Source organism: Rutilus rutilus (assembly GCF_951802725.1).
Source record: "Rutilus rutilus genome assembly, chromosome: 23".
NCBI classification, from domain to species: domain Eukaryota; kingdom Metazoa; phylum Chordata; class Actinopteri; order Cypriniformes; family Leuciscidae; genus Rutilus; species Rutilus rutilus.
The window spans coordinates 11,859,614-11,880,037 of NC_140233.1; the positions used below are offsets into that span (position 1 = coordinate 11,859,614).

At 36.0% G+C, this 20,424-nt stretch overlaps 1 protein-coding gene across 1 annotated transcript in view; it reads right to left on the bottom strand.

Annotated features, from left to right (window-relative positions):
- The window catches only part of nav2b (neuron navigator 2b), a 68,028-nt gene that overhangs the window by 27,284 nt on the left and 20,320 nt on the right, over positions 1-20,424 (bottom strand). Inside the window, exon 12 of the mRNA XM_084397842.1 lies at positions 15,153-15,275. Coding sequence (XP_084253968.1) covers positions 15,153-15,275 — 123 coding nt within the window. The remainder of the gene's footprint in view (positions 1-15,152; positions 15,276-20,424) is intronic.

Sequence of the window (20,424 nt, forward strand, 5' to 3'; positions counted from 1 at the left end):
AAAGTAAATACGAAAGTAAGTAGGTCAGTATTTATTGTAAATAGTAAGTAGTATTTTATTGCAGTGTACATATAAAGTTATACTACAAGTAAAACTCTATGAATTAATGCTTTAAATATGTTGTAGTGAATAAATTAGGTCAGCCCGACCAACTCCTATGCAATATTGTCCCATTTTTTAAGTTACACAACAGAATAGGTCAACATACAATTTCCTTGTTGACCAGCAAGTCAACCTCTCTGATCTTTACAACAACAAAACAAAGTCCTGCAAAAGTTCCACACAATACTTCCTCACATGAAAGCGAGAGAAAGAGAGGGTGTGGGTGGCAGGATAGAGGGTAGAGGTGGGTCAGAAAGTGGTACTTTTATACATGTTCAAAGAATTTATTCCTCTCTTTCTTTCTTTCCAATATAATCCAAAGACATTCCTCCCCTTGCTTTGCCCAAGTGCAAACCAGCCCAAAATAGAAGGGGAGTGTGCAAAATATTGCCTCTGAACTCTTTAGAAAGAGGCATGGAATTCAAACAAAGGAATTTTCTGAAATGTCAGAGAGAAAATAAACATTTTGAATAAATTAAAAGCACAAAACAGAGTTAAAAACTTAAGAACTATTGGTAAAGAGCGACTACAACCACTCAGAGGAAAATATTATGGCTCATCTGTCATATTCTCAATTAATAAGACAATTATTGACATACAATAAAAGTACAGAGACACTGATGTGAATAACATATCACAGATAATTTGGTATTGGAAGAATTTGATGACAATTTTTTCATGTTGAAATATGACTTTTTATTGCAAAATCTGGTATCGTTGGTATTGAGCACAATGGTTGAGGTCGATTTTAGAACGATACATGTGAGATTTGTGAGACATAAGTGAAATTGCAACATCAAGCCTCAAAAAGAATGCAAAATGACCACGAACATTTGATACAAGTAGTCCATACATCTCATGCACTATTTACCAGGTCTTCTAGAGCCAATGAACAAACCATTCTGAATGATTTGTTCACAAATGACTCAGACTTGTGTGATCACATCTTACCGGAGATGAAGATTAGATATGAATAACGACTTAAATTTGGTCTGTTTCTTACCTCAAGTTATTAAATGGCCTCGGAGTACTTTAAATATAGCAAATGGGTTGTGTGGAAATGGGTGATTGTGCCCTTTTTTAGGCTTGTTATCTTTAGTGAGCATTTAAAAGTGCTAATTTCTAATCTTATGTTCCACAGACAAAAAGTAATTTGGGTTTGGAATGACACAAGGGTGATTAAACAATGACAAAATGTCCTTTATTTAAAGGGGTCATATAATGGTACATGCACTTTTACAAGTTGATTGTACTGAAATGTGTGTTGGCGGTGCCTGTACACAACCATCATAAAATGATAAAAATCCATCCAGTGTTTTTTTTTAAATCTTCTTATATGTTTTCCCCCCATCTCAAATCAAGACGCCCCTCCCACAATTGTTGATTGACAGCAGCGTTTCAACACAGACCCGCCCTCGCTCGTGAGCGAGCTGTCAGTCATAGTCCGCGCGTCATTGTTGATACGCTGGAGCACTGTCTATGAGCAGAATGGCGTCTAAGTGATTGTGGTCTTCTGTTCTTGGGTGTAATAACGAACACTGCAGTCATTTTGATGTTCCTAAATCCGAACCGCTGAAGACGCAGTGGCTGAGTTTTGTTTTCGAAGGGAATATTCCCCACGATCAACAGCAATGCTTTCATGTTTGCGCGAATCATTTCACACACCAGACTGCTTTACAAACGAGGGTCAGTATAAGAAGCAGCTCCTGAAAAAAGGATCGGTACCAACTATTCGTGTTCCTGCTGCACCTCCAGAAGAACTGAAGTGAGTGTAACGTTTTATTGACCTTTATATTAATCTTTGCAAATCGCTAGCACGCTTCACGACGAATGCGGCTAAGGTTTACACTCAGGGTACATTACGGCATGTTTTCTATGTACGACGTTCTCAATATAATTCATAATCCCACGTTTATAATGAACAACGCGTTATGGTTATTGTGTTACAAACTGTGTACGCACAGAACAGAGGGGCGGGGTGAGCAAAGCTCATTATCATTTAAAGACACATGCACTTAAACGGCGTGCTGAAAACAGAGCTGTTTTTGACCAGGTAAACTGTTTTCTTACAATACTAATGAGAATTTTTAATTAAAGTATATTACAAACTTTTAATTTAGACCCTAAAGAATCATATTAGCTTGTACAAAAATGGCATTATATGACCCCTTTAATCCCAATTGCAGTCTAAGAGGCAACGAAGCAAATCATACAGTCAAACCTGCTTTGAATAAAAACGGCAGAAAACTTCTCTCTGTCTGACCTGCTTTGTTTTTTCACACACAATCCCTCACCACCAACACCGACAACATTCACCAATAATCTTAAACTAATATTATGAAATGGCAAATTTAATTAATTAGCAGTGACAGAGGACACACAGGTGTGACACGGCCGAGCGCAAACCGCCACAAAACAACCTGTCATCTATCCCACCATAGTCAAACACGCGCGTGCATGCAGAAACACCGGCACCCGTCCCTTCCCCCGTCTGGGACATTAGATTAGTGTCAAGCCCCAAAGAAGTAAAAGCATATAGTGGGGGTTGATCCACAGGGCAGGAAATTGGTTTTTTTTCTAAAGACCTGTTATTAGAAGAGCAGCGTGGAGTTGTGAGCTACAGCTTGACTGCACACACCACCCTTGTCCTGTTTGCTTTGGGTGGCCTATCAATTAGTTCTGCAAGGATACCCATCTCTACAGCAACCCCAGCCCTGTTGCCAGGCATTGTGGGAGATCAGGAAAGGTACTTTAACCAGGAACAGCAAGACAAAAAGTGTATGGGTCATTGACAAGCTTGTTGCTTTGAGAAAAATGTTCATGTTAATTGTTGAAAATACATTGTTTAATACATTGTAAAATAAAATGTATTCCTGACGATGTACTGAATATTCAGCAGCCATTACTTCGGTCTTTAGTGTCATCTCTTATTATTATTATCAATGTTGAAAACAGTTGTGCTGCTTAATAATTTGTTGGATTTTTTTTTTTTTCAAGATTCTTTGATGAATAGAAATGTGAAAAGAACAGAATTTAGATCAAATAGAAATCTTTTGTGACCTTATAAATGTATTTACTGGCATTTTTGATCAAGTTGATGCATCTTTGCTGAATAAAAGTATTAATTTCTTTAAAAATAAAAATTTGATGGACCCCAAACCATTGATTGATAATGTGTTTAAATAAAGTAAAACAGACAAAGCTGTGACAGTGTCCTAAATTTTGAGATTGTCAATACCTGACAAAAAGCAAGAAAGACGTTTCTTGACACACGTACCAAACCTGAACACAATCACAGTCCTCACCTTTCATACTGTTACAAAATACATAAAGTACATAAATCATACTGGAAATTCTGGCTTAAATTGTGATTTCTGAGTATACTGTATAAAATTAAACATGATGACAATCATTTTCATACACATTTACTGTAAAAATCCAATTCTTAATCAGTATATTCTCTTTTTTTTTCAACAAACAAAAAAATCTTTAAAAATGCACCTGAGAAACAAAATAGCATCAAGATATTAATATTACTAATTTTCAATTGTTTTAAACATTTTATTTTTATTTTATAACAGCAATATTTAGCACATATTAAAAATATATTAAATGTATATTTCATTTTATTCTAATACAATCTAAGATCAGTAAAGCGGTGTAACCACACACCTTTCTCTTTCACACTCAGACACTCACACAAAAACAGTCCCACGTGGCAAAGCAACTTTCCACCTCATAAATCCTCAAACAAAGAAAATTCCTCCTCTCTACCTCAGAGTGTCGGAGCCAGGCTGCAGAATTCCCTGGCAAGAGCCTGATCCCGGGACAACCGGCGAGAGGCCGCTAAAGTTTGGCTGAGTGGCAGGCAGCTTCATGAGTAAAGCTCCACTGCACTCCTTCCCTCACTCTGCCTCTCACTGCTCTGAGAGAGAGAGACCGATTCTCCCCGCAAACACACACACACACACACACACACACACACACACACACACAAACCCAGCAGCCAACCACAAGCTGAGGGGAGTGGCTTTACCAACTGAAGGAATGGTAATCTGATCACAAAGCAGTCTTTAAGCCCGGCAGGACTTCAAAAGGAGATGGCTGTTGACTCTATAAACTGGTCTCAGAACAGAGCTGGATTAGAAAGAATGTCAAGATGTTAATTAAGGTGAATTATTCATGTGTAATGAGCTAAAGCTTTAAATCAAATTGTGTTTTCAAGTGGACGAAAAACCTGCAATTATCAACTTTTTTTTGTGAATACTCACAAATCAACCTAAAGTTCTCTCAGATGGAGAGAGGGACAATTAATGGCAAACAGTAGGAGATATAGTATATCTCAGTATAGATGCAGTAACTAATGCATCTTAATGGCCAATGCTGATGCTAATATCTAGAAGAGACCATATAATATATGTAAAAATATGGAGCAAAAAGGAAGATATTTAGAAAAATGTCCATGCAATGTTGTTTTGGACCCCATTGACATCCATTGTAGAGACAAAAACAGTTCTTCAAAATATTGTCTTTTATGTTCCACAGAAGAAGAAAGTCATATAGGCTTGGAACAACATGAGTGTGAAAAATTATGACAATTTTAATTTTGGGGTGAACTATCACTTTAAAATTTTTGGGAGATCCAAGATGAGAACAATTTTATTTTAGCTTTTACTTGTATATTTCTTTTTTTTTAGTAATTTTGTTTTGTGCATTTGTAATAATTCCTTTTAAAACTATAATTCTATATAGCTTTAATTTATTTATTTAAGTAATTGTAGTACTTTCAGCTTTTTTCAGTTAGTTGCTAAGGCAATATTTCAAGTTAAACATTTTCATCTTATATTTATGTATATATTTTATTTCATAAATCAAATGGTGGCAAGCAAATGTGTTTTCAAAAGTTTGTCTTTCATCTCAGTAGGAGAGGTTTGACAGTCACCGTCTTCACACGAGTTAGATCTGGACATCTGCGTTGCGTCGTAAATCCCAGGTGACCTTACAGGTTTGAGGCAAGGCAGGTTCCTACACGAAATGTGTTTGTGTGTGTACGTTAAAAGTGTGTGTAGGTGTGTGAAGGAGTAGGCTAATCTTCTAAAGCACGCCATCTTTTGTGATAAGTTACGGCTTAAGTGTGTTTTTACAGCTTGGAAGCATAGTCCACCGTGATACGAGTGTGGGAATCCATTTTCGGTTTACAGTTCTGTGTCTGTCTGGGGTTTAGCGTGTGGCTAGCTTGTGGCTAAAAGGCACAAAGTCAATAAGTGACTAACCTACAGACTTCACCAAACCCGGCCAATTAGTTCATTCCGCAATGCTTCACGTTCTCATGCCCTGTTGTTCACGAAAGTTTTTAAGGGTCACATCCCATAGTTAAAGGTCAAGCTGCCTTAATCCTTAGCGGAAAGATCCTGCTAACAGACAAAGATGCAATTTTGTTGCGTTTACCAAAACAGCAAACAACATTTTTGACCTTTAACATTGGCACAAAACTTTGTGGCCAAACGAGACCATATATATGTAGCATCTGAGCTGTTTTTATATACACAAATACATAAAAACACAAGTAGCTGCTAATCTTGCTAGCGTTAAAACCATTATAAGTGCAAATAAACGTTTAAACATCATTGGGAATGTGTATATATATATAGTGTGACTGTGACAAGAGGTTTCTGTCTTCATAGAGCAGTTTTGAGTGTGTGACTTTGTATAATAACACAGAGGCAGACAGAAAAAGAGAGAGAGAGAGAGAGAGAGAGAGAGAGAGAGAGAGAGAGAGAGAGAGAGAGAGAGAGAGAGAGAGAGAGAGAGAGAGAGAGAGAGAGAGAGAGAGAGAGAGAGAGAGAGAGAGAGAGAGAGAGAGAGAGAGAGAGAGAGAGAGAGAGAGAGAGAGAGAGAGAGAGAGAGAGAGAGATTCCAGCCCTCGTGCCCAAACCTTTGCCGCCAGACGTTTGTAATGACAGAGCTGCTAGTGAGCATGAGGAATTCGGAGTAGTTCCTTTCTCAATCCTGCTCGCATTCTCTCTCTTCTATTCAACATGGATTAAACATAACATTAAATATAACAAGACAACAACTTTTTTAGCCCTCAAACGTCGGTTGTTGTGACTCTGGGCTGATTTCTAGGGAACCGCAGAGCACGATTTGAATCGTTTTGAATATGGAAAAAATTGTTAAACATGCAAAGGCAAAGCAGCTTGCAACAACAACATACTAGTAGATTTGCATAATATGTGTGATAAGATATGCGTCATAAAAAACAAATCACAATTCAGTATCTAACAACGCCTTCATTGCAAATATGCAACTGTGACAAAGCAATGACCAAACAAGATAGAAGTCTATATTTGAAAATATAGTCATATTGTGAAGTACAGTAGAGTACAGTTTTCTATTTTAAAACGTAATTTGTTCCTGTGACGGCAAAGCTGAATTTTCAGCATCATTACTTCAGTCTTCAGTGTCACATGATGATGTGCTGCTTAATATTTTTGGGAAACTGTGGATAATTGTTTTTAGGATTCTTTGATGAATTGAAAGCTCAAGAACATTTATCTGAAATAGAAATATTTTGTAACATTTTAAATAGCTTTTGGTACACTGAGTTGAAATAGAAATAATATGCTATTTGTATAAAGGGTAAATTGCATGAGCAAAGGTGGGTATTTAGTGAAAATATGCTTTGCCAAGTTACATTTTAATTTAAAATTAACTGCAAAAAGTGTACAATTAGAAAAGGTAGTAGAACAGTTCTCACCCAACATACAGTATGCTGCAAAACATAATTTACACAAGATACAAATAAATATAGATAGAGAAGAGCTCTATTGTAGCCAATGTGTCTGACTCTGTAGGGGCCAAGAGGACACTAAGCTCATGACTATTTCTCTATTGTTGTTCTCTTTCCTTCCTGTGTTTCCATCCCTCTATGTCACTTCTATGTGTTCTTTTGTTGCAAATACACAAGCCACACTGAAACACAAATATTCTCTTGTTCTTGTTCTCTGTCTCTCACTTACAGAATACACACAGCGACAGCACATGATGGCAGACAAAAGCTGCACATTTTGCATTGTTTTTTTCCCCTAAAATATAAATTCTCATATGAAATACATGTACAAAATGAGATCATCACAATATCGATCGCTCATACTATAGCTTAAGTTATATGTTAATAGACAGACAGACAGACAGACAGACAGACAGATAGACAGACAGATAGATAGACAGATAGATAGACAGATAGATAGATAGATAGATAGATAGATAGATAGATAGATAGATAGATAGATTCAGAACAGATTCCCTAATGAATCCTCTCAATGCTTTACATGACACAGCAGACATTATTATTTTCTATTGCTGTAAAGTTGTGGTTGACAAGGTTCATGGTTTATTACATGAAGCCGCTACTTGGTGGAAAAAGTAGTTTGTTACTGGAAAAAGCTTTTTCAGGAAAAACTGTTTTGAAAACAACTACTGGCTACTGTCCTGCTCCCGAACAATGTAGTTAATGAAGTATTACTGACACTCACTGACTAATTCTCCTTCTCTTTCTCTCTCTCGCACACACTGTGGGGGGATGGGGGTCCCATGTGTTGATGGATATCCTCCTCCCTCTGTCTTTTAGTCTGTTCTTTTCTTTTCTCTGTCCCTCCATCTCCAACTTCCTGTTCTCCGGCCACATTTGCATGTGAATGGGCTGCTGGGTGTGATGGCTGTGCTGAGTGATTAAGATCATTGTCTCAAGCATCCAGTTAGCACGGTTAAAGGTGCGATTCCTCCCCATAAAAACAAATCGCATTGTCCACGTCAACAATTTTACACGAGGGCTTCGGAATCTACCAAGCTGCGAAACGTCTCTCATTCTGTAATATGTATGTGTTATTTACTGCACTTCATGTTGCTGAAAACAAAGAATGGAATGCAAGTTCTAAAAATCATTCAAAAGAGAAATAATACAGTTGGAAGCACTTTTGGAACGATTTTGTTTTTCAGTTGATGGACGATAAACATTGACAACCAATCAGAATCCATCCTGCTTTTACAAGCATTTAAAGCAGCAGACAACAAAACTGTTGCACGCTTAGAATAAACAGAACGATATTGTGTGCTGGTGTGGACGCTAATATAGTTATCGTTATATATTTATAGTTCTTGGTGTGAACAGACCTTTAGAAGTGTTCTCAGTTAAGAATGAGCAACTTCCGCTTTCCTCTAAACAAAAAGTCAAACAATAATACTTGGTCAACAGCTCCAATACCATAATTCCTGAATAGTCCTATCCAGCAACGTACATTACATCTCCATCAGATGAGAAACCACAGAGCATTGGCTGCCAGTCGTGTGTTGTATGTATAGACTGTGGTAAAGGAAGTAGCTGTTTCCTCAGATGTCAGATAAGAGCTCTCTCTCTCTCGTCCCATCCATTTAACTGTTTGGAGAGGGGTCCCGCTCTGATGTGATTGCTAAGCCCCCCTCAGAGCCCATGTTCACCCGTCCTAAACCTCAGAGGAAACAGTTCTCTCTACATATCGCTTTCTCCATCAATACCAGACGTGTCAAGGGCAAATGGACGGATGTTCTTTTGCATCCTTGATTCAACCCGAAGCGACAAATCAATCAACGTCTTACATTTAAAACATCCAAAAGATAGAGTTCCCAAATGTTCTGCCTCAACACGCCAATAAAAAATAATTGCACGGGTGGCGACTTAAGCAGCTTAAGAGTGAAGAATGCTTCACATGCTGTCATTGAGCTTGTCCTGAGGGCTTAAGGTGAAAGAACCAGACTTACACTCATCGCAGTTTTGGCGATGGATGAGGTTGATGACTTAAGCGTAACAGATGACAATAGACAGAGATAGTCTCCCTTTGTGCAGGAATTCTGCAGGCAAGGCAAACTTAAATTACTTTCTGGGTTTCACTCATGTTACTAATTTACCAATAATAGACCAGCCCGTTTCAATAGCTATTTGCCAATGTAAATGTAAATGTGAAATATAATAAAAGTGTTAAAACATGCGATAATCTTTTTTTATAAATGTTTACTTTCTTCTACTTTTTAATGTTTAATCAAAATGTATAATATTTATAATAATATTACCAAATATATAATATATAAAATGTATAATATTGATAAAATATAAAATATGAAATATATAATACAAAAATGTATAATATTTATAATAATATAAAAGACTTTGCTCTGGTTTCATATGAAAAGAGCAATAAACATCTCAAAAACCTATCATCAATTTATTGATGAATATATTTATTTGGTACAAAATGAAGTAAATAAAAAAAAAAGGAAAAATAAATAAATTAAAAAAATTAATTAAAAAATATATAATAAATAATAATTATACAAAATAAAAAATGAGAATAAAGCAAATAAAATGAAATACAAAAACATAAAATATAAAAAATAACAAATAATAATTACACAAAATAAAAAAGAGAATAAAGCAAATAAAATGAAATACAAAAACGTAAAATATTAAAAATAACAAATAATAATTATACAAAATAAAAAATGAGAATAAGCAAATAAAATGAAATACAAAAACGTAAAATATTAAAAATAAATAATAATTACACAAAATAAAAAACGAGAATTAAGCAAATAAAATGAAATACAAAAACAAAACAAAACCCTTCAAAACAAGATAAAAAAAATCCCTGCAAAACAAAATAAAACAAGCTCAGAACAACAAAAACAAACCAACAAAGAAAACATCTGACCTAAAAAAACAGCTATATTCAGGTTATGTAAAGCGTTAACACTTAATCAGAAGTGTTCGAGACCAGCCAAAATAAATTGCAGGTATAGTTACTGGACACACACATCTATCAATGCATACAAACTCACACACAAATACAAAGAGACTTCAGCTGTCACCCTCAATAGCACACTTACTTCACAGCCTCATACACAAGCTTTAGCCCAGTCTGTCAAGTCCAATGCGTTCAGTTCTCTCAGTCCATTTCTATCTGGCACTCTACAGGTACAGCAGATCACAGGGACACATTATCAGATCTCTGAGAACCAGACACACCAATGCACACCTCAGCCATAACACTATCGCCACTGCGCTTTTACAGCAGAGTCTGGGTGTGCGGTGAGGGCCAGAGGGTGCGAGAGAAGCGTGAAAGCGGAGAGAGATTTTTTTTTCAGCCCTCCCATGAACTTAATGACTGTCCCTGCTGGGCTTGCTTGTTGGCGAGAAGGCAAGTTGCCAGCTCATCTCTCTTTTTGCATCTCTTTTGGAGAGCACGTTTGTGTAGGAGGAAGGTCTTGTAGACCCAAAGTCTTCTGGTCAAATCAAATAGGCAGAAACATTCATTTATCAACAGCCAAACAACACTGGCGGAGAGACACTGACAAAATACAAAACTGCATTATAGAGAAATATCAGCAAGACAATTATTTTGACACCTAAAAACAATGAGGGGAAAAAGAAAGAAGCACATTCAATTCCATGTAAATGCCTTTGGAAAAATAATCTAAGGTTGCAACGCAAGTCATAAATCAAATATTGCTTAAAGGGGGCATATCATTTTACTGCTCTAATGTAGACATACTCACACGCAAAGCTTCCTTCTGGGTGATATACTGAATATTCACAATATAGCTGCAATGATTTTTAATGGGCAACATACTGGATATGCACAATATATTTGCGATGATTAGTTTTGCAAGTAACAAAATACATTTCTGTGAATCTGTTCAAACTGTTTGCACCATCACTCAAAAAAGTGATGCCTTTTTTTTTATTAAAATGTTTTTGTAAAAATACATCCAGGTAAACACTGATGTTTATTATCTGTAGAAATGAAAATGATTCTTCCTTGTCTTCATTTAGTTTTGTTTTTTATTTAAACCGGATTTTGTTTACTGTTTTACTTTTACATCTTGCATTGACTATATTAAATGTTTTAAATTTACTCTGTAATAATGGTTTCTTAAAGGAAAAAGAGGTTTCAGATCAAATACATAAATATCAAGATAAATGTCTAATCAAAAGGCTGAAAAATATATGAACGTTTATTAAATAAAAAATATACTATTTAAATATATTCTAAATCTTTTTATAAACTAATACAAATATTATCACAAACAATATAAAGTAATACAAATCTGACAAAAAATTAAGGAAAAAAATAAAAACAAAACACAAAATTAAACAAAATGCACAAAAAAATTATATACAAATTAAACGATGGCTTTTTCTATTATATTATACAAATATAAGATTTCAGATTTCAAATACATAAATATCAAGATATATTTATTATATAGTATCTTAAATGCATATTCAAGCTATATACATCATCTATATTATCCAGCCCTAGTTTGAGGTCACAACCATGACATGATTAACACATGACCCTGTTTACATATTAATGTCTATTCTGTATTCAGCAAATTAGCCAACCCTGATGAACGAAAGTGTCAAGTACACTGGTAGACCGAGGTAAGAAAATCATTACATAAAGTTCATTTACATACAGAAGTCTTAAAGGTACAGTAGCGAAATCTGTTCTGACTGAAAGCCTGATCTGGTTTAGAGCATGCAGCATACCAAAGGCATTCACATGCAATGAAACGAAGAACAGAAACCCACTGACCCACAAATGTGTGTGCAATATGGCACATTTCCTCTGTGTGTGGGTGTGGATTTGACCAGGTCTCTCCTTTCAGTCCAGACGTGGTCCCCAAGCCCCTTTCTCCAGGGCGAGACGCCCCGATCACGTTTCAGAGCCGTGTTTGAACTGCCACGGCCAAATTACACAGTCACACACAATGTAGCAGTCATCGCGGACCTGAAAAACGGACATCCCTCCACCGGCAGGAAACTACACTGAGATTCAGACACCACATGCTTGAGACGACTGTCATTTCTGAGGGTGTGTCTGTACGCCTATGTAAAAGTACAGGGTCTATTTCCTTTATCACAAAAAACACAGGTGCGACATGCATAATATATATAAATTTAAATATATCATGTCTCTTCAGAAGACTTGGGTTAAACCCGCTTTATTCATACTGATTACTGTTACTTGTGTCATGTACTTTTTGAAGCTTGACAATATTGAATATCTAGACTTTCAATGGATAGACCAAAAATATGAGATGATATTAAAAATATCTATGCGGCAGTTTTTCCCCGTGGTATCGAAAATGGTATCGAGTATCGATGCGTTTCAAGGTATTGTATCGAAATTAGAAACTCCAGTATCATGACAACACTAGCGTGCTTACGCGAATATGCCCTGGTTATAGTAATCATAGCAAAATATCAATGAAATATAATTCATCATCTGCAAGGCAAATATTGTCAAAGCAAAACAAGAAGAATCACATCAGCTGCAAAGGATCACCAAACCATCAAAGCGAGAGTTCTGATCTGATCACAGGAGTGTTGACTGAATTTACAGAACAGCGCAAATTAATCTAAATAATTTTCTACAGTATCCACATCATCCAACTCCAAAACCAACATGGCTCCCTTCATGATGGATTTTAAGGAGCTCTCAGAGGGATGCATCACTGAAGTTCGCACCACCTCATCTTTCTTCACTGACCCGGGAGTTTGTTTTGGAAGATTTGATGACAAAGCAAGTCAAAATAACGTGAGCAAAATGATTTAATGCTTTTTTTACACCAGCTGCTGTTAGAGAAAGAATTCCAAAATTATACATGACATCAAGCATTTCCAGTAAGAAAGAGGACAGAAAAGGAATTCCCATTGGATTCTCACCATCCCTGCCCTCCAGCTACATTTCACAAGGTTTTAGATCATCCCTCTTTCACCTGTATCAATCTGGGCACTAAGACGATATCTTGACAGGTACTGGGCACAGAATCCTGGGAACACACCTGGATGGGCTCAAGAAAATGACCTTATTTGGAAAACCATGGATTGCAAAGCTGGTCTGTACGTCATCAATCTGACTCTTGACTCATTTTCTGCCAAGATTTTGATCGAATGCCACTTTATCTGCGAGATGTTCTGCACTGACTTCATCAAGGGCAAGAGAAGTTTAGTCTTGAAGAGCCAGACTTTTCATTGCAGACAATGTCTTGTCCACTTTGCAGGACTGGACTGTCAAACCAAAATGTCAATGACCAATCAGAGTCCACCCAACATGACAATTCTGTCAACATTTACTCACCCTCATGTCTATGCGAACTTTCTTCTACGAAAACACAAAAAAAGATATTTGAAAGTCAATAAAGTGCAACAGTGCCTTTAAGCCGTCTTGGTTACAGAAATATTTTTTGCATACATTTTTTTCAAATGGTTTTAATAAAAGTCTTTGTTAAAGAGTTCTAAGCCATAACCAACCAACTAGGTACGAGCTACGAGGTAAATCGCAAATTTACAAATTTGATTAGAAGCAAAAAAAAAATTGACAAAAATTACAAGACTGTACTTAACTACTTCAATTAGGGACATAACTACAATCCCATGAAGCATTGCAAATGACAATCAAATTAAAAATGGTGAATATGGCGAGGCAGAGGGCCGTGAGAGAACGGTGCGAGGCCGGTGGCGTGACTCATAATGACCGACACCTGTGCGACGCACCGGTCTTGTATATCTCATGGAGGAGTGGAAGCATAAAAGGAGGAGCAACGACAGTGAAGGATGAGATAGATGTTTTATTATGTGTGCGGCAGTCGTCCATGAGGGGTTGCCGTCTTTACTTTCGTTTTCGTTTCTGTTTTTGTATTTGTTTATTTATTTTATTAAAAGTTGTTGAATGTTCGCCCGTTCCCGCCTCCTTCCCATAACAACGAACTTCGTTACAGTGAAATATAAAAGTATTGATTTAAAATTGTTGCAAATGTCGCAAAATATGCATATACAATTATTTAAGTAGTTTGAGAGGGTAGAGAGAGTGATTTGTACATCATTCGCAGTGCTTCATGGGAGTCGGTGGACACTAAAGTGTTGTTTTGCGGCAATTTACTTTTCTCGATTCTCTGATTGGAGGAGATTCTCTGCTGAATCATGGGTAAAGTAGTTTTTCACCAAGAATTTTGCTGTTAAACATGATTATTTAAAAAAATAAGTTGAAATAACGTGGACTGATGGCTTCAACAAATAGTTATACCATTGTTTAACAACATTGTAGCTCACATTAGGTCTGTCTTTAAAGGTTTTTAACTTATTAAAAATCACTTCCCTATGGGATTTTTACTTGCGGAACCTGACTGTTGAACTCTATGGGGTCCAAAACAGCAAGAAAAGAAACAGGCATTTTTCAAAATATCTTCTTTTTGTGTTCCACAGAATATATGCATGTTTGGACAACACGAGATGCATGAATGATCAATGAGCAGCTTATGACGATCACTAATAAAAATTCTTTGAGAAGAAATAAGGAAAATTCAGTCTTTTCTGAGGCTTCTTTCAGATCCAATCCTCCAATCAATCAATCATTCTTACTTACCGCTTTTCACTTTCATTTCTTCCAAATCCTCTCTTATGTATTTGTTTTCTATCTCTACATTTTTCATTTTCCCTTTTAAGGCAGACAAATCAAACATCTTTCTATTCTGAACTAATGAGTCACCAGACGCATTTAATAATAAATATGCCATCCACTGTCAGTTCAGAATGTGTTTAGTAAAAACACAGACGGTTTTCCATGTTCACAGACAGTATTGTTGCGCTTGAGGAGACACAGCGCAAATGGTGAGGGATGTGGGATGTTAAACAGCCGCAGGGCTTGCAGGACGGCACAAAAGCACACCGAATGTGAGAGCACACACACACACGCAAAAAGAAGTGGATATATGTCTAAACTGATGCATTAGCTGTTGCCTTTGGCGCTCACAAAGACAATGACTACTCTCTTCCATTGTGAGGAAACAAAAGCAACTCTGTTGCCCATCTGAAATGCTCCGGTTTGACTACCATACATCCTGTGGCGATCTCCACTCAGGAATACTGATCATAAGAAACAGAATACATGAAAAATTAGAGTCTACAGGGTGAGTTAGTGCATGCAATGCAAAGGTGAAAGGTTAAGTCCTACCTATCAGTGTCTTCTTGACTCTTGGGATTAAAGTGGTGAACGGTCCCTCTCACGGAGTTCATGCCATCCGAGACCCGGTTAACCCTCCGGGAGTATAGGTTGAGACCTCCGTCAGTCATGTAGCTGCAGACACACAAATGCTAGTTTAACACACAAGATATAAACAAGACGCAATTACAGGTCTAATGTAGCGTCTTATCTGTTAATGGATCATGGACAGGCTTACTTGTGAAACTCTGGAGTTAAATATGTAGCGAGACGCATTAACAAAAAGATATTTTACATGATGTTGCCCGCCGTCTGATGATCTTTGATCTATACTTATCCAGCTCCTTTGACAGCATGTTGTGTCTGGACGTTCGCTTTCATAACAAATTAATTCAATTATCTCTACAAACAGCATGAATACAAACGGTTGTCAAAGTCAAGAGAAATCAGCCACAGGAAAAACCTGTTTTACTACATGTAGTGGAAACGCATAGGTAGAGACGTGCTATAATGTTAGAAGATCTTGTCAGGGATTGTACCGAAAGGACACATTTACTATGTATTTTTATATACTTATTTTATATAGATTTTCAGAGGGGTGAAATCTGCGTTGTTTAGTATTGGTATACTAGCATGGTTTTTGATAATAGCCATATTATCAAATATTTTTTTTCAAATCTCTTTTTTTTTTTATAGTTTATTTAGGTTTAGGTACTTCAACTTAAAATAACTCGCTGAAATATATTTATTTCATTTCAGTTAATGTTTTATTTTTTACGGTTTTGGTTTTAGTTAATAATAACCATGACTGAGATGATTGAGGTTTCAATAAATATGGTCTAGCAATTGCTATGGAAGATACCGTTTTTAGTCATTTTATAACAAACCATAGTGAATTCCTCAAAGCCAAGATATTTTGTTATAATAATTGATATTTTTTATGTTATATATTGATATTTTGAAATATAAAGGGTTTATATGCGTAAAAAATTAATATAATATATATTACATTTTACAAACACATACAAACGTATTTTAAAAAACAACAACAAACCAATTATGCCCAAATATTTATTTTGAATAAGTTCCAGATGAAACCTCACATAGTATAACTCTCAATATAAACTTTACAATTTTCTTTAGCTAGTTAAAATGAATCTCAATTCAAAAACAGTTCATATTAGCCCAAAGCAGCTATAAACTAGACCTAGTGCCCATTTCAGTTTAACTCAAACAAAACCATAACCATAACCAACATGCAACTCAAAATATGAACTCACCTCACTAAAGTCACAAACTAGGACTGCGACAATCAAGAAAGCCGTTGGTTTCCCATGACCATGTCTGTTGACTGTTAAGGTGTGTGCTTATGTGTTTATGTTCTTACTGTAAGCACCTATCTGTGTTCTTAGTATCCCTAAGGACACACTTCATTAAGAAGTGAGGAGAGAGAGAGAGAGAGAGAAAATAAGACAGACTGTGGGTTGGACTGCAGACAGAAGTGGACAGGTGAGCTGTGTGGGACAGTGTGTTTTAACCTGAGGCACAAGGTGGATGAGTGTTTACTCTGTTGAGCCATTTAAGTGGATGTTCTACAGGTTCTCAAAGGACAGTCATTTGCCCTCTGGCGACAAGCAATATGAACCAAACACTTAAAACTACAGCAGGGGGAGAGCACCGCTGATAACAGGCTGATCCGATAAGCTTAATGTTTCAGGTTAATATGATTTTCACAGTAAAACAGGTACATCTCATGCATGACAGAACTACTACAACACTATATATATATATATATAGACACACACATGTAATGAATCATGAACAAATGCAATAACTACAGTAATTACATAAATATTTAACTAATATATAATTAAATATTATCCATCATGAATGTTATTCTTCAATATTCATTATTTTATTGAAAGTAAATAAATTCTCCTGGTAAAAAAATAATATAGATTTTACCCGTGAATTATGTGGTGGTATATAAACTATTTCACAATATTTGTTATTAGATTTAACAGAACAATTATATGTTTCATCCTGATAATTAGTAATTCACATTACAATAACATTAATGCGAAGATTAATTTCACAATGAGCAATACATATTTATTTTTAGTTCATGTTGGCACAGATTCATTAAATAATATTAATAATGTATTAAAGGTTGAATTTAACATATAAGCTCACAAAATGCATTGGTATTTTTCATTGTTAGTTCTTGTTAACGATTACAAGCAACTAATGTTAAAAAAAACGGAACCTTACTGTAAAGGTTTTATCATATAATCTAATAAATGTTTACATACAGTAACATTAACACATAATAGATAACTATGCAGATTTATAATATAAAAATAAGCATTTTTACGGTACTATCAGATTGCTTATTATAATGGGAGTGAGTTAGTTTTGGTTGCTAGGTTTGCAGATGGAGATGGCACAGCATCTAAAAGACACACATCCTTTAGCTTGATCTCTCATTTCCTGCTGTGAAGCAATCACACTCTGAGTCAGGTGATGGTTTCATCATCTGGGCGGCTGACTAACCTGCTGGACAGGTGGGACGTTTCCAAACAGCATGCGCCGCACTAATGATTTGCTTTTCAGTTCAGACAGGCAATTAAAGAATACATGAATCATCAGGTGTGATTCAGATCAGAAGCAAATATAAATTTCACAATCCTGTGGTTGATCAATCATAATTTTCAAAGCATCTAGCAAAGATTTTAGCGACTAAAACAGCAAAAATATTAAATTGGCTTGTTTGTATTAAACAGCAAAACAGTGACGAAACCAGTTTAGTAGATTTATGTGACCATTTAACATTGATTAAACTGATTAAAAGTAATTTTATTTTAGTATGTCTACTCCGTAGCCTGCGGCAATTGTGTTGGCATGGTACATGAATTTGGTAAATAAACATTACTATGGTATACATCACAAGAACCACGATATGATACCATCCCTGAACTGTACTAGCATTCTACTTTTTGAAGAGGTTATCTATGATTGTGAATGGTGTCTGTTTAAATGTTATAACTGGACAGTATTTCCTATTATATACCTCATTGACAGGTGCAATACTGGGCACATTTGGGATCAACGGCTTCTGTTTAACTTTGGTTACTGAGCAACAGAGGCTTGTTAAGATTATTTAAACTAGTTAAACACTCCGTCCCATGGAGTTATTCATTTGCCCTGACCTGGTGACCTGCTACAAGTCATTCAACGGCAGTCTCGACAGACTGACAGGTAGATAGATAGACAATGTATAATCAGATAATAGCCTGGTGCTATGGTTGAAAACCCCCATTGTAAAGAACAAAAATGTTTGTTTCTATTATCTTTCATCTATGTAATAACTTTCTCTCTATAGTGTCTGTTGACATAACCAAGGCTGAATAAGACAAATAAAAATCGGCAAGAAAAACTTGTAAAAAAATATAGCATCTACATTTCAATCAAATCCCAATTGATAAAATCAGTCCTTTATGTTTTTCTAAAAAATATTCAGTTTTACTCAGTTAAAAGTTATTAAAAACACCTCAATGGATAAAATCAGCACTTGTCCTACAAATTCAAACAAAATATTCTGTAAATGTTAAAATAAAAGTTTAATACAAATATATAAATCACAGCATCCACAATTCAGTCAAATCTCAGTGGATATAATCAAGACTCTCCCTACATAATCTCCCACAAAACATTGTTTAAATGCCTTTTATGTTATCCTTATCCGATTATTCGAACATGTAACTAAGATGGTACTAAGATAAGCTAGTAAAAAGACACTAATCCAAACCAAAGCATCAGGTTTTAGAAACAGAATTTGCTGTAAGTACCCAATGTTGACTGCGTTTCAAAATCCATCCATATATGGTCTCAGTAATTGGGCTTAAAAGCTTTCCAACTATGATCAAATGTCTCACAAAGATTTTCTTGTGGTGACAGAATCACTCTACTGGAATTCAGCACTGAGCAGAAGGAATATGAGAATCCAATAAAAGGTGTCTGTCTGATTCCTGTTTGAACAGGACTAGGGAAAGATTATGCACGACATTTCTGAATCTGCTGCGTGCGCTTGTGCATTTAGTCGCATTTCCAAATTTGGATCCAACCTCATATCTCTTCCATGGGGTCAAAAGGTTGCACATTTTTCCATGAAAAGTCAGCTAAATGCATCTCTGTGAGGTAAATTCAAGTACTCTCTTTCTCTTTGTGCCCCAAATATTAATATATTCAGTCATCCTCTCTCAGGATTCAACCATGAATATTTCCCATGACCCTTGACTCCCGTTCTCTTACCACAGGCTACATGTTGCGTTTTCATGTCCTACTGACGGACTGCGAAATTAACAGCTGATAACAGACACATGAACAAAATAACTGCTAACGTGAGAGAGCTATTGAGGCTTCTAAAATGTTATCGTACAGTAATGCACATTTATGTCAGTAGCTACTTAAAGCTGCATAAAGAAGCAGGCGGGCTTGGGATGTGATCGCATGATCCAAACCAAAGCCAAGAGCCAAGAAACAACGCCATCTAAACATACTGTAATTTGCATGTTGCCACAAACCACACCAGTGCACCGGGGACTTTGAGCACGCAGGCAAAAACTGGCAGAGCTCCTAGGGAACGGCACAATGAAAGAGTGAAGTGAATAAAGAAAGCTGGATCGGCGTTACATGATTACATGCTAAAAAGCTGTGGCTAACCGCTCATGGGACACAGTAAGAATTCAGTGCAGGGCGCGTCGAGCCACTGCGCACTTGCACTAACACTGCATCTTTTGATATATAGCGTTAAATGGACATTTTAACTTGTTAAAAGGATGAATTGCACATTTTTGTAGCCGTCATCAAAATTTTGCATATTCAAAAAAGATTGATTGATTGAAAATTGATTGATTATAATATTCTTGTTTGAAAGTAACTCACTCAAAATAAACTAGTCAAAAAAGACTAACTAAAGAGCGCCACCCAGAGGCAGATGCAAAGAGATGCATTCTTACCTGTATGTTACCTGTAAAATGTCTTAATTTTGTTTATGTGTATATAGACATATACATGTAAACATTGACAGGCAGGTAGGACATCGTATTGGACCGAATGCAATGATTTGCATGAATTTGGTCCTGAGACTTCCACAGAAGATATATGTACATGTTTTAGTATTCATTTTTTATATTCATTTAGTATATACATTTTTATTAAATAATTGCCTACCCTACCTTTAAAGCTGATCTATCAATAGTTATGCAGATGAAACATTTGAAAA